Raw genomic sequence first — 25,534 nt, 5'->3', positions numbered from 1 at the left:
CAGATTTTCAAGGTCTGCTATTAGGGGAATGCCATAAACATAATTCGTCTACTCCAGGAAAGGCAAATGGAACATCAAATGGAGATCAATAAAAATGACATTTCAAAATGCTAGCCTGCAGTTTGTGAATCATGCTGAGCCATGCGGCAGAATGAATTTCTTCTGCCCCGGGGTATGTGTAGAAAGTACGAATGGGAAGGAGCGCTGAGTAATCCTCAGCCTTTCATGTGCCTCCTACCGAACTTCTAAAATACCTTGTTTCCGAAAGTTAAATTTAAAGCAATATACTTGAATGATTATGATATGATTTTGAATAGAAAGAAAAGGTTAACAAACTAGCAGGGAAGCTCTCTGAGGAACAATCCCCACAAGACACAGAGATGTGCAAGTGGAGGTTCGTTTAATGATACTTCTCTTTTCCTTTGTTTAAAAGTAATTAAACTTGGTGCCCTCAGTGCCGGTAGAGAGTCCTGTGTATGAGCGAATTGCGCACCAGTCCGTCATGGTTTTGAACCTTCTTCTCTTCCTGGTGATTTGGCAGCTTCTCCCCCTCAGCTGGCATCGCCTGGTGAGTGATAGGCAGTCCTTCTGATTGTGTTTAAGGAACAGAACTTGACACAGCTTTATCCGTGGGGATCTTGCTTCTCCTTTTTCCTGCAAAGCCCTTGATCGTTGCCATTCTTTCAACGTTAGTATTTATTTTCCCGATATCAATCATAGGCTCTATTGCTCCGTTTTAGCTCCTGACTGCACATGTAATACCTTTGCATTTTGGGACTGAAATCGTAGGTGGTGGCAGGGACACTGGAGTGTGGTGGTAGCAGTGGCTGTGCCGAGCCGAAGAGGTGACAGCATGAAGGGCCAGGGGAGGTTTGCACGTGGGGGGACCATCCTGGCTACGCCATGACCCCCGTCTGGCAGATGGCATTATGTATCATATCTCAGTGTCATAGATGCTAAAGTGTGAAAACATATGCGTCTTACAAGTGATGAAATGGGATGGTGGGGATTTGCTTTGTGATCCGTCTGACGGGTAGACTTCTTTTAATGGGTAGACTTAGTTCAGTTGCATGGTGGACATAATAGATGTGCTTGGTCTTGATTTTGCTGTATTATTTTATGCTTTCTGGTTTTCTTGCTTCTCTGCTCCCTTTCACTGTGTGGTGTATATTTCCTTTTTTTAAACATGTATTTCTTCTATTTTTTTGTTCTTACAATTGCCTTTGTAGCTTTTTATGCTATATTTAATCTTTTTTTTTTTTTTTTTAGATTGCCTTCTTACATCTAAAAATGAAAAATGATGGACTAGTATATTTCATCTTCCAATCTCTCTACAATCACTATCCAGTTCTGGTTGATTATTTTTTTTTAGGGATAACCTTTAATGCCTTTGAGTATTGCTTAGAACTCTTACTTGGTTTTTCAGTTTTAAATGATATCTTTTGCCCTTTGACTCTATCACATGAGAAAATCAGTATACTTCTACTATTTCCCACTTTTTCTAGGACTTCCCCCCACATTTTATATTTGGATTTATATTATTTTTATTTATTTATTATTTTTAAAAATATTTTCTTTATTCATGAGACACACAAGAGAGAGGCAGAGACACAGGACAGAGGGAGAAGCAGGCTCCCTGTGTGAGCCCAACATGGGACTCGATCCCAGGACCCTAGGATCATGCCCTGAGCTGAAGGCAGATGCTCAACCACTGAGCCCCCCAGGTGCCCCATATTATTTTCATTTTTACTGTAACTGTAATATCCATATTGTTCTGTTTTTATTCTGTGGTTAAATGATTTCAGTGCTTACTGACAGCCCTTTTGCTGTAATTCCTTCATTTATTTCCTATTTGGCTAAAATTCATCCTCTAGTGGTTTTTTGCTTTTTAAATAAAAGTCTCCTATTAATCAGAAATTTTATTTATTTAATTTTTTAATATTTTATTTATTTATTCATGAGAGACACAGAGACACAGGCAGAGGGAAAAGCAGGCTCCCTACAGGGAGCCTGATGTGGGATTTGATCTCAGGACCCCAGGATCACGACCTGAGCCGAAGGCAGATGCTCAACCACTGAGCCACCCAGATGCCCCTTAATAAGAGATATTAAATCAAAATCCCTATGTGGCTATTGTATGGTTCCATTTATGTGAAATATCGCAAGCAGGCAAATCTGTTGAGACAGGAAATAGATCAGTGGTTGCTAGAGGTTGGGGATTGGGGTTGGGGAATGAGGTGTGACTGTAGATAGATACAGGGTTTCTTTTTGAGGTGATGGAATTGTTCTGGAATGAGCTTATGGTGATGGTTTCCTCACTTCATGAACATTCTAAAAACCACTGAATTGTATGCTTGAGAAGGGTGATTGTATGGTATGTGGACTAAATTTTAGTAAACAAATAAAATCTGTATGTGGCAATGGAATCAAATAGTTCAAAAAACCAAGTAGAGGTTTTACAAAGAACAACACCCCTGTCTCCACCTGTGTATTTCTCCCTCTCCAGAAGCAACGATAGTCAACCCTTTTGGCTAATTATTTTAGAATTTACCTTCCTGTCTGTGAAATACAAAACATGCTTGTGTTGCTTGTTCTTCATTTATCAAGTTTTGAAGTTATCTATTTTCTGTGGAAGATGAGAGTTTTTCTTTTTCTCCTCTCCTACCCTCTCCCCTCCACCTCTAATCCCCCACTATAATCCATACCACTTTCCTACCCTATTTGTTATATGGTTATGTCATAACTTGATTAAATTCATATTTTAGTATTTGCATTATTATAACCATGTAAGTGCTGCTCATAACTAAACCACGTAATAAAACACGTTTTTTTTTTTTTTTTCTTTCCTACACAGCTTTTTGTTTTCTTTGGAGTTAATAATCTTGGATTTTTTTATTATTATAGCTGCTATTTGCTTATTTATGTGCTTATCACTGCTTCAACTGCAAACTCCCTGCCAGTTGTCTGAATCTTTTAAGAACATTCAGATGTACCATAATCCATTAGTTTCATCTTCTTAGAGAAATCTGTCCTAGGGCTTTCAGAAATGCCCCAGTCTGGCATGGTTGCCCTTTCTGCCTGGCATTCAGTTCTCCTGCAGTTTCTTTACTAAGGACCTAGATTATATCACTAGATAACCTGAGTTCTTCCAAGTCCTCAAATATTTGTTTACCTCCTTTATTCTTGAGTGGCACTGATCCAGCTATAAGATTATTTAGATTATATATTTTCTTTGGGACAGTTGCAAGATTGCTTCATGTCCCCCAGAGCAGTACTTCTTAAATGATCTCTTTTAAAGAATCAGTCGTTTGTTTGTTTGCTTGTTTTATATTCTTGTTTTTATTCTCTACCCATTGGGATTAGATAACTCTGTAAATAGAATGAAAATAAATTACTAGGAAATAAAATGAAAAAAAGAAAAGACATACAGACTACAAGCCCACATTTTTTATTAATTCGAACAGACAGAAAAGTACTCTGTTTAAGTGGTATAAAAATTTCTAAACACATACTCTTAATATCTATCTTTGTCTCATCGGGAACTGGTAATAGGTGACTGCCAGCACCGGTGCATGGCCACTCTGTGAGGAACACTGTTCTAGAGTTAAATTTGGTATTGAAGTCTGAGGCCAACCTGATTTTTACTATCCAACAATTCTGAAATCTGTGTTTCTGAAAATACTTTTATCTGTGCTGATGCTTGGTGGATACCTATGCAGATGATGGAATTCTAGGTTAGAAATCTTTTTCTCTCAGAATTTGGAAGGCAGTGTTCCATTTACTTTTGTCTTCATTATAGGTGTTGAAAAGTTCAAGTTCAGGAAGTTCATTCTCAAGCACATAAATAATCCGTGACCTGTTTGATCCCTCTGTCATTTTTTTTTAGAATCTTATTATTCCTACAAGTATGACATTTCATGATTACCTGTCTTGCTGTGAGTCTGTTATATTCTGTTTTGCTGGGTAGTAGGTTAATCTTTTCAAACTGGAAACTCATGTTCTTCAGTTCTGAGAAGTTTCCCAGATTATATATTCCCACTGCAAAAGAATGAAAAACCAAATCGCACACAACTTTGGACTGAGTACAGCCTGTTTCTTGCTTAGTATTTTTCTGAGGTCATCTTTGCTTATTTTTGTTGTGTTTAATTACTGCCTTTTATTTAAAGCACTTTTTAAAGTCTTTTATTATGGAAAATTTCAGACATGCACCAATGCAGAGAGAAAAGTATAAAGAATCACCTACACCCACACCCGGCTTTATCACTCATCAATGTGTGGCTAATTTTATTTCACCTGTACCTTCTACCCTGACCTCCAGGGTTGATATTATATAATTTTATCCATAAATACTTTACGTATCTCAAGAAGTAAGGCCTCAATTCAGCCACAATTTTTTCAAAATTATTTCTGCCATTTTCATGTATTTTGGTTCCTTGGTATTTCATTTTGGATAATTTCTGAGGCTGTGCCTTCATATACGCTAATCTTTTTTCTGTAATGTCTAAATTGCTGTTAATCCTATCCAAGGTATTTTTCAGCTCAGACAATTAAAAAAATCTTTAAAATTCAATTTGAGTCTTTTTAACATTTTCTATGTTTTTACTTAATAGGCTCATGCTTTTTTCTACCATTTGAACATATGGGGTATAGTCCTAGTAAATGACGCTCATGTCTCTGTCTACTGATTATAGCATCTCTGTCTTTTTTTTTTTTTAGATTTTATTTATTCGTGAGAGAGGCAGAGACATAGGCAGAGGCAGAAGCAGGCCCCCTGAGGAGCCCGATGCAGGACTCGATCCCAGGACTCCGGGATCACATCCTGAGCCAAAGGCAGATGGTCAACCACTGAGCCACCCAGGTGCCCTCTGTCATTTCTACTCAATTTGAACTGATCTTTTTCTCTCCGCTAGTCATGGGTCATGTTTCCTGTTTCTTTACATGCCTGGTGGTATTTGATTCATTGCTGAGAGTGTCCATTTTACCTCATTGTATCCTGGGTATTTTTTATTCCTTTATGTATTTTTGAGCTTTGTTCTGGAACACCGTTGTTGCTTGGCTATAGTTTGATACTCTTGAGCAGGATTTGGCAAACTACAGGTTGCAGGCCGACTTTAGTCATGCCTGTTCATTTACATTGAATCTGCAGTTCCTTTTGTGCTACAATCACAGAATAGGATGTGACAGAGAAACCAGATGGCCTGCTAAGCTCAATATTTATTACCCAGTCCTGTACAGAAAAGGTTCATTGTCCCTTGCTTTTGAAGACTTATCTTTAAGCTTTCTGGCAAGACTAGAGCACCTTTGGGGGTAAGGCTAATTGCTCTCCCGTCCTGAGGTGGTTACCCTTCTCAGCGCTGTACCTGATGCTTGTGTTTCGTGAGGTTTCTCACTTGGACCCGCTGGTAGACAACCATTGTGTACCCTGTTGGCTATCTGGTGATTATTCCATCTGTTCCTTTCCAGTGATTTCTCTCCCTCACTCTGGGTACTTTCTTCACATGCATGGGCTGCTCAGTCCTCAGCTACAGACTTGAGGGGAGTCATGGCAAACCATGGAACGCTCTCTCTTGCTTTCTGATTCTCAAGTGCTCTGCCCTGGGAATTATAGCTGCCCTGGCCTCTGGCACTTCTCTGCTCTGCCTCATGAGTTCATTGAGCTGTGTTTGGGCTCTCTGTCCCCGTGTTGCCAGCCCTCCACAAGCAGTAAACCAGGTAGGTGTACCCACCTACTGGGCAGGTGTACCCACCCCCTCATCTCTTCCCTTCTCTTGTTCACCGTTCGGGCTGCCAGTTGTCCCATTATGTTACAGCTGTACTTTCATATCTTTTGTCTGTTTAGAAAAGGTTTTAAGGGGCAGGATGGTGAATCTGGTCTCTGTTACCCTATCAGGGATGGATGTGGAAGTCTTTAGCCCTTAACATTTAATAACAAAAGGTAATAGTAGCAAATTCAGTGTTTCTGTTGTCAGAGAACGTACTGGTTCTTTTTACCACATTTTGTGTCTTAGGAGCCCTTTTCTCTCCTTGACATTCTTACTTTGAATTACTATAAAAGTTTCCTCTAATATCTCTTCCCTTTTTCTTTCCAGCCGTAGATAAAGCTGTCAGAAGCACAGTTATCATGGAAATAGAAACATTTAAATTACTGGCACGATAAGCTTATTTCTTGCTGTAGCCATTCAGAATATCGATTTGTCACTGCCTTGGGTGCTTTGAAGTGAAGCTGTGCTTAGATATAAAAAGTTTTAAAACCCACTTTGATTCTATGTGAAGTTCACAGTTTTTACAGTGCAGTTCTAGAGGTTAGTTCAGTTGAAACCATGTGACTCTCTTCTCAAACTCAGAATCCTTTAGTGTGGTATTTGACATGCTTAGATTTTTAGACATTGCCGACCTGCTACAGGCCTCAATAATGTCATTTGTTTTTCTTTAGTTTTCTTACCCTCATTTCATAGCTGGTACTGCTATGCAAAATCAGCAGTTTTAAAATAATGTACTGTGATTATTTTCTCCCTCTAATTATCTCTAATAAAATGAAAGAAAAAAAAAACCCAAAGTGGTAACTTTGATATCAGATAGGATGTCTTGGAAGAGATCAGATGGGCTATCAGTATTTTTTTTTTTTTTTTTAATGCTTTGGATATTGTCTTGCTGTTTGGGGGTTGAGCTTTTTCAGAACTGCTTCCCTTAGTGCTGCTAAGAATAGAGGAACTTTGTAGGAACATTTTTTCTTTTAAGAGGTAATTTTTCTTGCTAAGTATGCCATAAAAAATTGAAGAATGATCTTAATTTCTCATTTTAAAATGACTGTCATACTGAGCCAGACTATTTAACACTTCAGAGTTAGGACACATGGATTTGTCAATAAATTTAAACATGATAGTAGACTCCATTACTACTAAGTTGTTTGAGTAATATATTATATTCACATTTTAAATAGATATTGATCCTCATTCAGTGACTGAATTGGAGCATCTCAATTCTTATAGAATTGCTGATTCTTTTCTACTTTGTAGGTATGCAGCCAGACATAAATTCTAGTCAACATTCCACAGATTTTCCTTAACCTTTGTTTCTTTACACAGTACTCTTAGGAAGTAATAATATTTTTTGCATACTAAAAACAACAAAAAGAAATAGTCTTTAAAACAACAAACTTGTAATATATTACCTTGTGTTTAATTATGTCTTGAAGGTACTTGAAGTTTATTGAGTTGCCCTTGTCTCAGAGAAAGTTTTGTCAAAGATGTCAGCAGTTGCTGTTGCCAGACGATTGGGAGAAGCATCATGAGCATCGGGTAGTAGGTGATATTTCTATCACCCAGTTAAGAAGGCCCAGTCAGCTTCTTTATCCATTGGAAAACAAGAAGACAAATGCCCAGTATTTGTTTGCTGATCGGAGCTGTCAGTTCTTGGTAGACCTACTTCCTACCCTTGGATTCACAAGAGTGCTCTGTGTTGGAACACCAAGGTATGCTATATATTTTTTAAAAACTTCTACTATTCCCACTATCTAAGCTGTAAGAAAAAATAATCAAGTAGTTGTTTGCTATGTTCTGGAACATGGCATACAGTTTTAAATATACAAAAGAAGTATAAAGCATGATCCCTCTCTTGAGTTTGTAATCTATATTACATTTGAGAAAAAATCCTTACAGATTTCTGATAAATGATAGGAGATTGCTTCTGATTTGATTCTTAAATTGTTTATAACTTTAGAGTTCTCGTTTTCAAATAAGTTCTACATTGGAAAAGCTGAAATCTTGGTTATATCTGCCAAATTCTTTTCAGTGTTTCATTGAAATACTAGAAATACCAGGAGAACATCAGTGGGATTTTTTTGGTTTATTTGCTTATTATCTATGGCGTTTCTAATTCCTTATTAAGTTTGCTTTCATTAATTGTTTTAGGTTACATGAGCTGATCAGATTGAAAGCATCAGATGACAAGAAATCTAACATTAAAAGCCTTTTATTGGATATTGATTTTCGGTAGGTTTATAGAGTATGATACTTATTGTCATTCATTGTCATCTGTTTCTGTTTAATGTTTTTCTCTTATTAATTATTACTTATTACAATCCTCTAACATTCAGAGTAGTAATTGGTTAGAAGCCACCTTTTTAGTCATATAAACCCCCCTTGTAATCTTCTGTATTTCCAACAAGATGGCAGTGGATTTCTTTTTTTTTTTCTGGATATGCTTCCTAAATTTTTTCAATGAATGTGTCTCATTGACTTGGGCTTGTAATTTAGAGATAAATTCTTACTGAATGAAATTTCTCTTCATACACTTATTTTTCAAAGATAATTCTGAACTTCTTCAAGGATTTTATTTCATCATGATGTTTTAATATGTTTATTTTAATACTTATTTAATATGTATTTGTTTTTAATTTATTTGTTTTAATTCTTTCAATATATTTTATTTTAATGCATTTTATTTATCCTAATTTATTTTAATATATTTTACAAGATGATGTGCATATTGTCTTTCATTGGATGTAGCCTAAAATCAAGGGAGTGCCACCAGGGAATAGACAGGTCTTAAAGCAGAGGATTAATGAATAGATCCGAGTCTGTGGGACAGGGTTAGAATTAAATGGCATCTGAAGTGTTGGGACAAACGGAGATGAAACTGGCAGAGGAGCACACCTGGTAGCTAGCTCCCTGCAGGTGGTAATTTAGAAAAGCTCATGTGTCCATTCACAGTCTCTGGGATCCTATAAACTTGGATTACTCTTCCTACTTTCTGTAACTGTTTGAATTCCATGAGATCATGGTGAGTCTACAAAACACTGTGTTCTTAGTATCTTTTACCTGTTCTTGAATACATTGAAGGAGGCAAGCACTGCATTTCTTTTTACTTGATCTGATAGTCTGTTTGGCCAGTATCCCAATATTTGTTAGAGAGAACCTAGGAAATTACATGTGCTTTTCTCTCCCCAAAAACAAGGTGGACAGAATTCTGAAGTGTAAAAAGTCACAAGATGAAGTACAGCTTTTTAATTAATTAATTTTTTTTTTAGATTTCCAGGTCAACTTTAGATTGTCTAATAAAAGTAACTGTGTTTCTCAGAAATAAGCCACACTTTCTGTAGCCTCTCATTCCTTATTAACAGGACTAGTACAGTTTACTAATCTCCACTTAACATGAGTAATGCTTAGTACAGTGGAATTCCATAGGTGATAAAACAATTTTTTTTAAGATTTTATTTATTTATTCATGAGGGTCACACAGAGAGGCAGAGACACAGGCAGAGGGAGAAGCAGGCTTCCTGCAAGGAGCCTGATGTGGGGCTCAATCCCAGGACCCCGGAGTCATGCCCTGAGCTGAAGGCAGACGCTCAACACTGAGCCACCCAGGCATCCCTAAAACAGACTTTTTAAAGAAAAACTCAATTTCCTTTTCTTAAGTTGGGATATAATGCACTGAAAACCCACCAAGTTAAGGTATATATGCCAGTGGTTTGGGGTATATTCATTACATTTTGCACCAGTCACCCTTATCCAATTCCAGAATGTTCCCATCACACTGAAAAGAAACCCTCTCCCCACTTCCTCCGATGATCTGTCTCTGTGGTCTGTGTGTTCTCTGTGTGTTCTAGAAATGGAATCCTGCCGTACGTCCTAAGTGTGTGGCCTCTTTCACATGCTGCTGTGTTCATCCAGCGCATACTATCTAACAGGGCTGTATTAACACTCCACTGTATAGATGTATCGGATTCATGTTGTAAATACCACATCTCTTTCCTTAAGAATGACTGTCAAATTACCGTAAAGGTATTATTTTAAGGGTAGAGGTTTAACTTTGGCGTTCTTATCAAAACAATATGGACAATAACTGGGGTTGGCGCTGAATGCTTGTCCTGTGTCAAACCCTGCTCTGCCTTAGTGCTCACAAGAGCCTCCCCTGTAAGGGAGGTGCTGGCATCCTCCTCATTTGCTGACGAGAAACCCTGGGCTGTGGAGACGTGAAATAACTTGACCTCACAGTTCTGAGTGGCCACGTCAGGGTTCAGACTCGGTCAGTCTGGCCCCAAACATTAAGATGCCCTCCGGAAGTAACCTGTACATAAGCGTTTTTCATACAGCCCATTTCTCGGTTGTCGTCCTTCTGTGTCTCCCCTTCTCCACCTACCCCCGTGCCTGTTCCACGGAGGTGCATGTGAGTCAATAGTGGCTTTGCAGGTTACTCACATATTTAGAATAAGGCACTCTGTAGTCAGGCCCCTTACACTGGAGCCCTGGAAATCTGTGTCTGTCAGAGAGCCTAAGATACAGCAGGCCTTTGGCGCAGGCGAGCTCCTGGGCCTTGCCCACTGTTGTTCGCGCTCCATCCTTCTCTCTCTACCTCTTGTTCTGTCTTTCCCTGGATTAGCTCCAGTTTACTTCACGCTCACTGCCAGGGATTTTGGCAGCTGCAGCTTTCAGCTTATGTAGTCCCAGCTCAACTGTCCAGGAGACAGAGGCACTCTTTCCTGAGCCCCAGCAGCATAGCTTCAGGGAGGGATGGCTCACCTGGAGTCATATGCCTGTTCCAGAGCCTTCTCTGTGGCCTCGCAGGTAGGATGCCCTGGCAGCCCTGACCAACTACATAGAGTGGGTTCACCACAGGAAACCCTCACTTACATAGTTGCATGAGAAACAGCAAACAAAAATAATAATCACATGTCCACAACCAAATTATTTAACATAATGTATGTCAGTTGTCAGCAGCACCCACTTCCTACCGTTGGGACTTTTACCTCAGTGAAAATGGTACAGTGTTGTCTTTCTAATAGTATGGTTCTTTGAAGTTATCATACAATTTGTATTCTGATTTTGTTTAAGTCCAGTTTTTTTCAAGGTTTAGTTGCAGTGGGCTGGTTTATACACAAACTAGAAAAAAACTGACTCGACTTGTTCAAATTTGAAGGATCCTCTGGTTTACTTTTTTTTTTTTAGCTTTCTAAAGAGACATGATCTTTAATACTGTCACCCAAAACATTCTAGATTTTGGCTTTTTAGACCTTTTTAATGCATACAAACATTTTAAAAAGTAAGAATCATATAGTCTTTTTTTCCCCACCATATATCAGGCATATATATATTTTTTTAAATTGAGGCATATTTCACATAGAAAAAAGAGGTGTTTAGTGTTATTCAAAAGGTTGCACAACTGTCACCACTATGTAATTCCAAAACATTTCCTTTAATAAGTGATCTCTTGGGATGCTTGGGTGGGTCAGTGATTGATTGTCTGCCTTTGACTCAGGGCGTGATCCTGGAGTCCGGGGATCGAGTCCCACATCCGGCTTCCTGTGTGGAGCCTGCTTCTCCCTCTGCCTATGTGTCTGCCTCTCTCTCTTTCTCTCTCTCTCTCGTGAATAAATAAATAAAATCTTAAAAAAAAAAAAAAAAGTGATCTCTTTTCCTCTTTCCCCAGCCCTTGGCGGCCACTAATCTACTTTCTATCTCTATAGGTTTGCTTATTCTGGATATTTCATAAAAACGGAATCATACAATATGTGGCTTTTATTATCTAGCTTCTTTCATTTAGCATGATATTTTCAAAGTTTATCCATGTTACAGCATGTATGAGTACTTAATTCCTTTTTATAGCTGAATAAATACTCCATTATAATGATATAACAGATTTTGTTTATATGCTCATCAATTTATGGACATTTGTGTTTCTTCCATGTTTTTGCTATTTTGAATAATGCAGCTATGAACATTTGTGTACAAGTTTTATATGAATATAGGTTTTATTATCTCTTGGGTATCGGGTTAATTTGCGAGGGCTGCAATAACAAAATAATCATATTGAGTAGCTTATACAACAATAATTTATTGTCGCCATTCGGGCGGCTAGAAGGAGAGAGAGAATCTTAGGCTCAATGCCCAACACGGACCCCAACGTGGAAGCCAACACTGGGCTTGATCTTATAACCCAGAGATCATGACCTGAGCTGAAATTAAGAGTGGATGCTCAATCAGCTGAACCATTCAGGCACCCCTATTGTCTGTCTTTCTAATGTGGTATCTCATTGTGATTTTGTTTTGCATTTTATCAATGGCTAATGATGCTGAACATCTTTTCATATGCTTATGGGCCATTTGTTTATCTTTTTGGAGTAAGGTCTATTTAATCTTTTGCCTATTTTTTAATTGGTTGTCTTGTCTTTTTGTTGTTGTTGTTAAATTGAAAGAGTAGTTAATATATTCTGGATACTAGACCCTTACTAGGTTTATGATATATAAATATTTTCTCCCTTCCCATGGGCTATCTTTTCACTTTTGTGTCCAATTTTTCTCCTCTTTCTTTGGTTACTTGTGTTTTAGGTGTCATATCTAAGAAATGATTGCTAGATTGAAGGTCATGAATATTTCACAATGTTTTCTTTTAAGAATTTAATGATTTTAGCTCTCACATTTAGGTCTTTGATCTATGTTGAGTTGTTTTTCATTTACGGTGTGAGGTAAGGGTCCAACTTCATTCTTTTGCACGTGAATGCCCAGTTGCCTCAGCACCATTTGTTGAAACAATTATTTTTCTCTCATTGAGTTGTCTTGGTACCTTACTGAAAATGAATTGACCATAAATGTATGCAGGTTTTTTTGGACTTTTAATTCTGTTCATTTGACCTATGCTTGTCCTTATGTCAGTTCCACACTGTCTTGATTACACTTGCTTTGTAGTAAGTTTTGATACTGGAAAGTGTGAGTCTTCCAGCTGTATTTTTTTTCAAGATTGTTTTGGATATTGTGGGTTCCTTGCCTTTCTATATAAATTTTAGGATCAGCTTGTCAACTTCTATAAAAAAGCCAGCTTGGATTTTTATAGGGATCTCATTGCATTTTTTAACTTGGAGGCTAGTTCTATCTTAATATTAAGTCTTCCAGTTCTTGAACATAAGAGGTCTTTCCATTTATTTAGGTCATTTTTATTTTTATTTTTTTTTAAAGATTTTATTTATTTATTCATGACAGACACAGAGAGAGAGGCAGAGACACAGGCAGAGGGAGAAGCAGGCTCCCCACAGGGAACCCGATGCGGGACTCGATTCCGGGTCCCCAAGATCACACCCCAGGCCAAAGGCGGCCCTAAACCGCTGGGCCACCGGGGCTGCACTATTTAGGTCATTTTTACTTTCTTTAAATGATATTTTGTAGTTTTCAGCATACAAGTCTTAGCGTGTCTTATTCCTAAATATTTTATTGTTTTTGCTGCTATTATAAATTAAATTGTTTTTCAGATTTCATTTTGTACCGTTCATTGCTAGTGTCCTGATTTTTTAAAAAAAAACTGTAGTAAAATACACATAGGTTAAAATTTACCATGTTATTAAGTGTACAGTTCAGTAATGTTAAGTAAGTTAAATACCTTCACACTGTTGTACAACCACTTACTGGAACTCTTTTCATCATAGCTGAATTCAAATTTTAATTTGAAAGATTTATTTGAACCCTTAATTTTTCATTTAAGCTATTTGTCTTATAGTTTTACATTTCTTGGGACTGTATATTTAAATCTCTTGGACAGAGTAGAGGATGTGCATAAAGTTATTTTGTAACTTATTGAACGTACTGATACTTTTTTCTTTCATATCTATAAATGTGTGTTTTGGAAACAAAAAACTGAAGGTGTTGTATTAATCAGCTTAGCTGCTTTTATACTGAGTCAGTTCTGTAAATGGTTGACATTGGGTATTAAGAGAGAGCTCTTTGGGGCACCTGGGTGGCTCATTCCATTAAGTGTCCCAATCTTGATTTTGTCCCACATGAGTGTCCCACTCATGGCTCAGGTCATGATCTCAGGGTGGTGAGATTGAACCCCATGTTGGGCTCTGAGCTGGGTAAGGAGCCTGCTTGGGATTCTCTGTCCCTCCCCCTTCCCACAATAAATTAAAAAAGAGAGAGAGAGCTCATTTATTAAAACACAGTAGTGATCAGAATGAACTGTATCTGTTGCCTGTACTCATGATATTACAGGGTATGGAGTTGATTTGTATTTCTCGCTAGGACCACAGTTAAATCAGGAATAAGTTCCTATGTGATACAGAGTGAGAGTGAGTAGTTACTTTTCACACTTTTTTGGTTTGTTGCCCTACCAAAGGTCTGTCCAAGGCTTCAGAGAACTGCCTCGACTCCAGTGTTACATATGCTATAAATATTCTCTTTGTTGGGGGGGGGGGGTGGTCTAAGATATGAAGTTAACATTTGCTAAGATGGATTTTTAAATGCTCCAATTTTAGCATGAAGGATGTGAAGCTCTATTTGGCAAACTATCATCCAAATAAAGTTATATCAAAAAAATGAATTTCTTAGGTTCATTTCATGGACTAATTTTATTCAGCTCTTGATTACATTTCCTGTGTATAGAGCATGTTTCACACTTGGTAACTGACTCTCATTTAAAGAGAATGAATGGCCAAATTAAATGAATGTCCTTTTGCAGTTTTCAAGTGCATGCATTTCTGATTGGTTTTGTTTGCCTTATTCAATAGAGAGAATAATTCTTTGAGGCCAATTTCATTTTAAGAGGGTAATGTTCAGTGATTTTTCATAATTTAAAATATGAAAAATTATGCTCCCTTGTTTGTATCTGATGGAAACTCAGAGCTGAAATCTTGGCTTTATTCTCTCTCTGACTCTGCCCACTGCTGCCCTGAATGATTTGGACAAGTGTGCTAGGCTGAATTTTATGTAAATAAAATTTTCGTTTTTAATTTTTAAAAAATGACTATTGTGTCTTTGAGAAGCAATACAAAAAGGTGAAAAGGGAGTAGGAATATATTTTAAAAGGGATTGTATTTTCTTTTGTTACAAAGCAATGCAAGAAAGAAGAAAATCCTCAAATGATAGTTGATCCACAGTGGTACTAATATTGAGATATACCTATACATAAAATAACTGATATTATGTATTATCAGTTATTTGGAATTTAGTTTATTAGGAAGACATTTGTTTATTAATAATTGACATTGTCCACAGTTTTTGGAATGTTCATCAGGTTAAAATATATAGTTTGAATGTTTTTCAGTTACCCAAACCTCTTATTTTTTCAGTGCAAATTTATGTTTTATGGAATCAGCAGATGTACTGTCTCAAATGATATTAAGGGACATTGTACTTAGAATGAACAGCTGTTCTTCTGTCTCTACAGAACAAGAAGAAATGGGTTTAGACTACAGGAGGAGAAATTTTGGTTGGACATAAGCATAATTCCCTAATATGAGGGGCATTAAGACATAAATCATTATAGCTGATATTTATTAAAATAGCAATGCCTAACATTTCAGTATATGCTATGTAGCTCCTTTATATTAAGCAGTTTACATACATCGTTTCACTTACACTTAAGTTCTATGCAGTAGACACTATTATTTATTCCATTTTGTGGATGAAAAACAGGCTCAGATAAGTTAAATAACTCACCAAGTTTACTTAGGTAATAAGTGACACAACTAGTGTTTTCTTTTAAAGATTTTATTTTGAGAGAGAGTGAGCGAGCAAGAGTGATCACAGGGAGGAGCAGAGAGGGACGGCAGAGAGACAAGCAGGGAACCTGCTTGGAGTCCTATGTCTCGCTCGATCCCACCACCCTGATTTCAGGACCTGAGCCAAAATCAAGAGTGGGATGCCTAACCGACCAAGCCACCCAGGAGCCCTGAGACCCAGTGTTTGAAACCAGACTGACTGTAGAGCCTGTATTTTTTTTAAGATTTTATTTATTTATTTGAGAGAGAGAGCAAGAGAGAACACGAGTGAGGATGGGGGGAAGAGGCAGAGGGAGAGGGAGAAACAGGCTCCCCTCTGAGCAGGGTGCCTGACATGGGACTGGATCTTGACCTGAGCAGAAGGAAGGCAGACACTTCACTGGCTGAGCCACCCAGGCGCCCCCTGGAGCCCATTTTAACCACGGTGTAATAGGGAGAGGATAAAGCAGGGCTTTCCACTGGGGGGTGAGTCAGTTATGAACAGTAAGGGAGGACAGAGCAGAAGTAGAAGCAAAGTACCACTCTCATGATTTGGTTAAAAAAGTGGTATAACTCAGCATGGGTCCCTGATTTTTTCCACTAGGTTATGAATTCTGTAGAAGGGTGGTGTGGTTCTTACGTGAATTGTTTATAGCAAAATTTTAGAAGTTCAGAATTCTATCATAATAAAGAAGTTTCTATATTATACAAAAAACTCAGAATTCAGCAAGAACTAACAAGACCCATATACATAAATATGGGAAAGATGTAAAGACAGATAATACAAATACAATTAAAGAGTATAGAAAATTCAGTCTTGTAAGAAATCAAATAAATGCCAATTTAAACCATAATGTGCTATGAATTTTTAGTAAATTAGCAAAAATTTATAAAATGTTAATGCACAAAGCTGGTACTCTCATTACTTTTTTTTTTTTAATATATCATTTATTTATTCATGAGAGACACAGAGAGAGGCAGAGACACAGGCAGAAGGAGGAGAGGCAGGCTCTATGCAGAGAGCCCGATGTGGGACTCGATCCTGAGACTCCGAGATCACACCCTGAGCCAAAGGCAGATGCTCAACCAGTGAGCCACCCAAGCATCCCTCATTCATTAGTGATGCATTTTAAAGTAGGATGTTAGAAGAATAAAATGGTTCAGTCAGTAAATAAATATCTCTCTTTCCTGGCACTAATTCAGTAAATATGAAATGTACATACTTATTTTTCTTATATATTGAGAAGCATATTTTATAGAATCAATCTGCAATAGACAAGAAATGCTTTGTATTAAACATTTTTTTTGTTAACCACAGAAGATAATTAACAGCTGTTGAGCAGAAATGTTGATTCAGTATTTTTCTTAAAATTATTAAGTATGAGAGATGTATTTTAATTGCCAACCCATCTCGAACTTAAATTGCATAACAATCTATCAGTAATCTCATTGTTTCTGTATAATTCTATGGTCTGAAGGTACGTTGTACATTTTATATTTGCGTCTTCTGTAGTTTTTTTCACTGGCTTATTGGGAACATAATTTAAGTTTGATACCCATTCATTATCACTGACTCCCTGGGATTTGGGGAAAGTATCCTTTATTTCAAAAAACTAAGGAATGATGAAGTTGCTTAATTTATTAAAGGTGTGATTTCATAGTTTAAAATTTTAATTTGTATTTACTTACTGTATAGCCATAACTGGACAGATAACTACAGTAATAAATTATTTTACAGGTATTCACAGTTTTATATGGAAGATAGCTTTTGCCATTATAACATGTTTAACCATCACTTCTTTGATGGAAAGGTAAGAATTATGACCGTTATCCTTTTTATTGTGGAAGAGCAAATTTAAGAGTACCTCCTTTCTTATTTGCTTAGAGTTCTTCAAGATCAAATCATGGCTGTTCCACCATTTATTGGTATTTATTTTTCTTCATCCACTGTGTGTGTGTTGAGCATCTAGAAGTGATTGTGTTATTCTTCTTCTGTGACTTTTTACCGCTTTTTGGATACAGACCCACTTTCCTACCGAGGCCCCAATGGCTTGGCCCTATCTGATCTCTGTCACCATCCATCTTATTGTTCCATGCTCTGGTGTTATGTTCACGTTCAGGATGTAGGACTTTCACCTGGAACTGGCTTTTCCATCATGAAGGCTTTTGCCCATGCTGTTCCCTCTGCCTTCTAGTCTCATTTTGCCTTGTTAACTTCACCTCATCTTTTAGAGCTCTCCTCCACGTCACTTTCTCCAGCCTCCTCTGAGCCCCAAAGTCACGTTCTCCTTTGTTGCTATATGATGCCGTAATTAAATAATTCTGTGGTTAGTTGTTTGATGTCTGCCTCCCTTGTAAATTTCATGTTGCAGTTAAGGGGATTTATAGTTTTATTAAACTAATTCTTAAAAATTAGACAGGGTCGAAAGTGAACCCTAATCTGTGAACTCTGGGTGATAATGATGTGTCAGTGCAGGTTCATTAGTTGTGGAAAATGTACCACCTGGTGGGGAATGTTGATAATGGAGGAGACCATCCATGTATAGCAGGGGTAGCTTCTTTCAATAATACGTTGTTAGTAATGTCACTATAAATAAACAACATAGCAGAGCTGATACTTCTAGTTTGAGCTCTTCGCCAGTCCTATTATAAAATAAAAACTATATCCAACCAAGTAATCATACCTGACAGGAAGTTGGCTGCAACTGTTTGAGATGATCAAGACTACCAGAAGCACATATCCTTCTATGCATGTATATCAATTTTTTAAAAAACTGTGAGCCATGTAGAAGTATATGTTGTTTTAGGTTATTAACTAATAATAGGACAAAAACCAAGCAAAACTAAAAACCTGTGTATCCAGACAAGGAAAACAAATTCTGAATTGTTGGTTGGGATTGGAAAAGAGTCTCCTGATCCAGTCTAGCCAATGGTGTACTCCTTCCATGAGCCTCAGTCAGCATTGGGATATATATTTTTTAGCTGCGATAGCCGTGGAAAGCAAATATGAAATAAGCAGCAGTTAGAATTAGACATACTTCACAGTTTCCCAAAGGGCTTATGTGGTCGATAATCTCTAGGATTTGAGAACCGATTAGATGAGTGTGAAGGAGAGAGAGAGGAATTGCAGACTCACTTGACAACAGACCACAGTGGACTTCTCAGCTAGGCCAGTAGCTGTGGGGAAGAGAGAGGTGGATTCTATAGTCATTTCACAGATGGAAACGAGATTTGGTGGTACGTGTACTGGATGAGAAGTCAGAGATGACCTTGTGGTCCGGCCTGGCTTTGTATTTCATTCTTCTATGTTTTTCATGCCATACCATGATTTTGCTTTCTATCTTGAACAATAATGGTGAGATAAGAGTAAAATGACATTTGAATACCTAACAGCTGACTGTTGCTTCTATTTTAAGAATGTAACATGTAATCAGCCTTTTCCTAGGAAATTCTTTTTAACTTTTATTGAAAGCTTGTGGAATTACCTTATAAGTTTCTAGAATAATGGTTGGAATATGCTGCCAAGACTGAGCTCCACTTTATTTTTCCCAGAAGAAAATAATCGTCTAGCCCAGGTTTTCCTTTGTCTATATTTTAGGAGCAGCCTTAAATAGCACTGCAACTGTAGAGATTGATCTACAGAAAACTGTTGTCTTGGATGATTTTACTATCTGCCCTTTTTCTGCCTACTTCCTGAGTCAAGGTTTTCAGTGGAGCCTTACCATACACTGATCAATCACTTGAGTATTTAAGCGTCTACCAGGGGCCTGTGAAGGTGTGCAGGGCACTTTGGGGGACATAAGCCTCCATTGATGCCTATAAGCAAGCACTTCACAGCCCACTGAATTAAAAAGCAGGAGCTCCCTGCACAGGATTTTCTCATAGAAAATCATACAGTCTTTAAGGTAATAGAAAATGTCATACGCCTTAATGGTCAAGGTAGTTGAAGTATGTATAGGGGATGGTTATTTAAAGTACCAAGCATTTTGGGGCTCCTGGGTGGCTTAGTTGGTTAAGTGTCTGCTTTTGGCTCAGATCATGGTCCCAGGGTCCTGGCTTCCAGCCCTGCATCAGGTTTCCCTGCTCAGCGGAGAGTCTGCTTCTCTCTCTCCCTCGCCTCCTACACCTCCCTTCTACTCGCGGGCTCTCTAAAATAAATAGATAAATAAATAAATCTTTTAAAAAGAAAAATAAAGTACCAAGCACTTTTTAAAATGATGATTGAAATGAAGGGAAGAGTTAAAGTACTGTCAACACTGGTGGCATAAGCAAGCCTCCGTTTCTATAGGTGGTCAACATTAGGACCCTCAGCAGGTCATGACAGGACCTCACACCATTGATTCTTACCTGCAAACAGACATACTCTATTGGTTTTTTAATTTGGCCAAGAGTCTAGGTTTAGTTTACTTGTTTATTTTTCTTTTCCTACTTTTAAGTCTAAGGAATTGGAAGTTTTTCAATAACAATGTCTGTACTTTAAGTCCTTGTTTGTGAAGGCAGGTTAAGGAAGTGCCAGGCAGCACTTGAAAAATGATTAACCTTCTTGACACGCCATCCCTTGCTCTAGGACTTCCAGTAGGAAGTTAATAAAGACTCTCCTAGGGAAAGGGGATTAGAGTGTTGTGTTTTTTTTTTTCTCTCATCAATTGAGTCTTCTAAATTGATTTAGTGGAAGAACAATATATATTTTATTATAAAGTACATATGGGTTTATTAAAATTTAAAATGCCATTAAGCTTTAAAGTCTCGGGCTATTTTGTATACTGTGTTGATTTGCTTTTTATAGATGAGTACTCGAAAACGACTACAAAGTCAGTAGACTGGAGTTAGTATTATAGGTATATCTCTTATTAACTTCTCCCAAAGCAGAAAATAATAAATATCCTAGACAGTGCGTAATGTTAATTTTACAATTACTAAAAACACTTCAGTTAGTCTGTTGGGAAAATGTGTTAATTGCATGGTTTCATGGCCTGGATAAGCTTTGTTATTTGTGGACTTTCATTCATTTCCTCACCGTGCATGTCCGAATATGTCTGTCCTGTACCTGGTGCTCAAAAACATGTGTGAGGTAACTGGTAACGTGTAGCTCTTATTAACCTGAACTTGTGGTGGTGGACAAACCAGACAGGAAAAAAATAGGTCGTATTTGTCTTTGTGTCTCCAGTGTTTGGCTCAGTCCCTGCTTCTGTTTGTGGGATTGAATTTAGCGTTTTAGATAGTCTTCATGGGTAATGAGTTTTTCTCTCCTAGGTTACTAAATTTAGTTTTTTAATTTAACCATTTGAAATGTGTAGTCCTCTGATAGTGATGGTGTTTGAATTTGCAATTTTAAAAACCCCTTATCAAGGAACCCAAAGATAAAATCTCATGGGGGCCGAATGAGAGAGGCTTCTGGATGTCACTGAGGGACTCTGGGGTGGCAGGATGGATGAAGTTTCAGTAGAAACAGTGGGACCGAGCCTCATGTCTTCTCCAAATAGGATGAAGTGCCTCCCTCTAGTCCTCATTTAAAAATGAATTTTTATTTGTTCCAGGCTGCCCTTGAAGTATGCAGAACATTTTTACAGGAAGATAAAGGTGAGGGAGTCATTATGGTGACAGATCCTCCTTTTGGTGGCTTGGTTGAACCTCTGGCTGTTACATTCAAGAAGTTAATTGCTATGTGGAAAGAAGGTCAAAGCGAAGGTGTGTAATTTATTACTTACTGCAAAATAAACATGTATCTGTGTATCTACTTCCTGTCAAATATTAGCAGAGCTCAGTGAATCAGAGCACTGATAAAATATACATGTCTTGGGTTCTTGTGTTTTTAGAAACAGGCTTGTTTGAGGAGGTAGCAGACTTCATTAGCATGATACACTTTGCACTATTCTAATCATGTGTTTTCAAAATGACTCATAGGTGAACGTAAGGGAACATTATGAGGAATAGCAGTACACTGTTGTCATTTATTCAGTAAATATTTACTGCGTGGCCCCTGTGTTCAGATACTGTTTAGGTCCTGGAAATAGAGTACTGAACTAGATGGACACATGTTCCTGCCCTCATGGATCTTACGTTCCATGTTCCTAAAGTCTCGTCCAGAGCTCCAAGAGGGCCCCCAGCCTCTGGCTCAGAGCTCTAAACTGTGCCATGGTTTGGGTAGGATGACTGGGTATGCGCTAGCCATGAGTCATTATCTGTGACAAATAGATACCACAGAGATAGAGGTGGGTTAGTGGCTGGGGGTTATTATTCAGCTCAAAAGTGCCTTAGGCCTTCAGAGTATTTAATTAATTGTCTAATTAGCTGGCACAGTCATTTTTTTAGTTTCTCGCTTGCAAATTGAAAAACTGTAGGAGTGTCAGGAGTTTGTCATCAAGCTTCTCCTTTAATTGTGCTATGTGAATAGTGTGCTTTGGAGAGAGAATGCAAAAGAAATCTGAAACATGACTCATAGTGTTAAGTGTTCCACTTATTTTCAGTTCTTAAGTCCACTTATTAGAACAGGTAAGGTCAGTGTTAATTGAGGAAGCAATGAAGTGCTCAGTGGGCTTGAATTTGAGTTGTGGCACTTAATAGATGCCTGAACTTGAACAAATTCCTTAAATCTTATGGCATCAGTTGCCCTGTCTGTAAAATGGGATTATTAATGCCTAACTCTAGGGGTTATTGTAAGGAGGTAATATATAGAAAGTACCTGGCATTGGGCTACATAATAGCTACATCTTGTATCTGTCATAAAGGTTATTTTTGACTAAGATTGTTTTTTAAGAATCTCCCATGCTTCAGGAAAGATTGACTCATCCCTGAAAATGGATATAACGAGTCGTAGCAGAGCTGAGATCCTGACCTAAGGCCTTCTGCCTTCTAGCCCATACTTCTTGCCACCGCATGACAGTGACCTTGGGGCTTCCAAGCAAGGCTCCTTGTCATTTCCCACTTTATTGGTTATATCTTTGCCTTTACTTAGACTATAGTGATATGCATGTAAGGATTGCTTTTATATACCCCTTATAACTGTGTTTAGTTGTAAAAGCACATTTCCATTGACTTTTGGGAAAGGTCAAGTTGTAAATGACACTCTGGTAAACATTCTCTTCTTTTGTATGATTTAAGTGCATTGAAAACACTTGCAGTTTCTCCTAATATTAGAGGGTTTGCAGTTACAGCTGTTTTATTTTTTTTAGATAACAATTTATTTTCTTCTCCTTTTTTGTGATCCATTAGATAGCAGTCACAAAGAACTACCCATATTCTGGATTTTCCCCTATTTTTTTGAATCCCGAATTCGTCAGTTTTTTCCAAGCTTCTGCATGCTGGATTACCAGGTATAGTAAAAATTCTGTTTTCTGACGTGGTTGACGAATGGATATTCCGCTTACATAAATATTCTGATCAGACTATCCATCAATTTTAGTAAATGAAAATATTACTGGCTATATTAAGCACTAAAATTGTACCATATGTAAATTAATCCCGAGGTTCCTAAAGGTAATTCTTAAGGTGTTTACTAAAAATATAGATTCTTAGGTACCAAAATAAACCTACTAAATTAAAATAAGAGAGTAAAGCCCCAAGAAGCCACATTTTACCAAGCTTCCCAGGTGATCCTGCAGCGCAGCTAGGTTTTAGACAGACTGACCTGACCTTTACTATCACCAGAAGATGCCATGGTACCCCAGGGTTATTGTTATGAACAGGGGTTTTGTTCAGAGGTTGTAGAGAAGTCAGTCGCTTCTTCTGGTCAGTGGAATGTCATGTACACTCTACTGTGCCACTCAGAGGATGCCAGGAGCTCTGAAGGGAGGTGTGTCCGTGGTGGCAGGGTGTCAGAGAAGCAGAGATGCTGAGGTCTGTGTGGGTGAGTGTGCTGATTTCAAGGTAAAATTGACCGGCTCTCCTTCCCGTCTCTGCCCTCAACTCCTTCTGCTTTAATGTCCACTTTCCTGTATTCATTTCCTTGGGTTCTGAAGTTAACCTCATTGTCACCATCACCATGTGTGGTCACCGAGTGGCCACTGCTTCCTCTATTGTAATAACACTTTGCTACTTGAGCTTTCTGAGCAATGGACTGCCTTTATGAAGGCTTTCAGCCCTGGCACGGAAAATATCTCCACTCCTTGTTCCAAGCTAGCACTTGGATCTAATCTTTCTAATCTTGAAGGCATTTACCATTATGAAAATTATTTAGAGACTCTGAAAGAAACAGTGTTACTTCCACCCCAACTAGCAAATATCATAATTTGACACGTAGGTTTTTAATCATAGCAGATGAATCCGAATTCTACTTTCCTCACTATGTCTTATGCAGGTGTACAGTTTTAAATGTAGCTCCATAGTCTTTATGCTTTTAAACACTTTATTTTTTTTTAAAGATTTTATTTATTCATTTGACAGAGAGAGAGCACAAGCAGGGGGAGTGGCAGGCAGAGGGAGAGGGAGAAGCAGGCTCTCTACTGAGCAGGGAGCCCAATGTGGGACTTGATCCCAGAACCCTGGAATCATGACCCCAGCCAAAGGCAGACAGTAATCTGACTGAGCCACCCAAGTGCCCACTGTTAATCACATTATATTATTTGATTAGCAGGTTATATTTTTTTTTCTTAGATACACAGGTTGCTTTACCTTAAAGTAGTATAAATAACACTACCATAAACATCTTTTATTCATATAATTTTTCCATATTTTATATAACTTCCTTAAGATAAATTTCCAAAACTGAAATAGAATTCCAAAAATTTCATTATCAAATTTAATGGACATTTTTATGGCTACTGAAGTATATAACAGGTTCCTTTCCAAAGTATATAGCACAAGTCATTTTAACCTGACTTCTTGAGTTCTGCATTAGGCAAAGTCTAGATCATAATTCTTCCCAAATCTGGTTTACTTTCATTATTAGAGCACATGGTTTTCTGTTTCTTGTCTGAGGGGTACTTCTCGTATTGAGGTTTGCAGTGCTGAAATAGCAGACATATCCTAAAGATGTTAACTGAATAAACTACAGTTGGCAGGAGCGCCTGCTGTCTTTGACAGTGAATAATCTTCTAGTACAATGTCTGGCACAGAGGAGGTGCTTAAAACATTTTGAATGAAAAACAGCATGAACTCTGGAGTTGAAAAGGAACTGGGTTTTAATCCTGGTTCTGCCACTTACTCGTTAGGCCTACACATTTTATCTAATTCTCTGCAGGTCATGTGACCTGCTAAATGAGCAGAATAATAATATATCTGCCTCATGTGGTTTTAGGAATTATGTGAGACAATACAGGAAAAGGCATAGCCTAGTCCCAGACACACAACAAAATAGACTAAAGATAAGTGCTCCCAGCATTGTTGAGACCATTGGCATAATGTCACCGTTCAGATAGTCTCTGAGTGGGGGGTAAAACTCTTCTTTGGGGCTTTTTTGTTTCTTTGTGTTTTGGTACAGTATATGAAACATTAAAATTGCAAAACATAAGATCCCTCAGAAGACTGTCCTATGTACATTTAGAAATGAGTTTTCACTGCAGGCAAGAGCTTGAAATGGCGAGGAGGCAAAGGCAGATCCAGGGCAGCCTCGGTGGCGCAGCAGTTTGGTGCTGCCTGCAGCCTTGGGTGTGATCCTGGAGACCCGGGATCGAGTCCCACATCGGGCTCCCTGCTCAGTAGAGAGCCTGCTTCTCCCTCTCCCTCTGCCTGCCACTCCCCCTGCTTGTGCTCTCTCTGTCAAATGAATAAATAAAATCTTTAAAAAAAAATAAAGTGTTTAAAAGCATAAAGACTATGGAGCTACATTTAAAACTGTACACCTGCATAAGACATAGTGAGGAAAGTAGAATTCGGATTCATCTGCTATGATTAAAAACCTACGTGTCAAATTATGATATTTGCTAGTTGGGGTGGAAGTAACACTGTTTCTTTCAGAGTCTCTAAATAATTTTCATAATGGTAAATGCCTTCAAGATTAGAAAGATTAGATCCAAGTGCTAGCTTGGAACAAGGAGTGGAGATATTTTCCGTGCCGTGCCACATGGAGCCTGCTTCTCCCTCTGTCTGTGTCTCTGCCCCTCTCTCTCTGTGTCTATGAATAAATAAATAAAA

General features: G+C 38.0%; 1 protein-coding gene across 1 annotated transcript in view; it reads left to right on the top strand.

The window, feature by feature from the left end:
* Positions 1-25,534, top strand: part of ZCCHC4 (zinc finger CCHC-type containing 4) — a 45,080-nt gene that overhangs the window by 6,926 nt on the left and 12,620 nt on the right. The window contains 5 exon segments of the mRNA XM_038533710.1: positions 7,196-7,471; positions 7,911-7,991; positions 17,202-17,274; positions 21,001-21,151; positions 22,676-22,776. Of these exon segments, the coding sequence (XP_038389638.1) occupies positions 7,196-7,471; positions 7,911-7,991; positions 17,202-17,274; positions 21,001-21,151; positions 22,676-22,776 (682 nt within the window).

The sequence above is a fragment of the Canis lupus genome, chromosome 3 (assembly GCF_011100685.1).
Source record: "Canis lupus familiaris isolate Mischka breed German Shepherd chromosome 3, alternate assembly UU_Cfam_GSD_1.0, whole genome shotgun sequence".
In the NCBI taxonomy this organism is placed as follows: domain Eukaryota; kingdom Metazoa; phylum Chordata; class Mammalia; order Carnivora; family Canidae; genus Canis; species Canis lupus.
The sequence above is the reverse complement of the archived record's forward strand: the minus strand, read 5'-3'. Positions and strand labels throughout refer to the sequence as shown.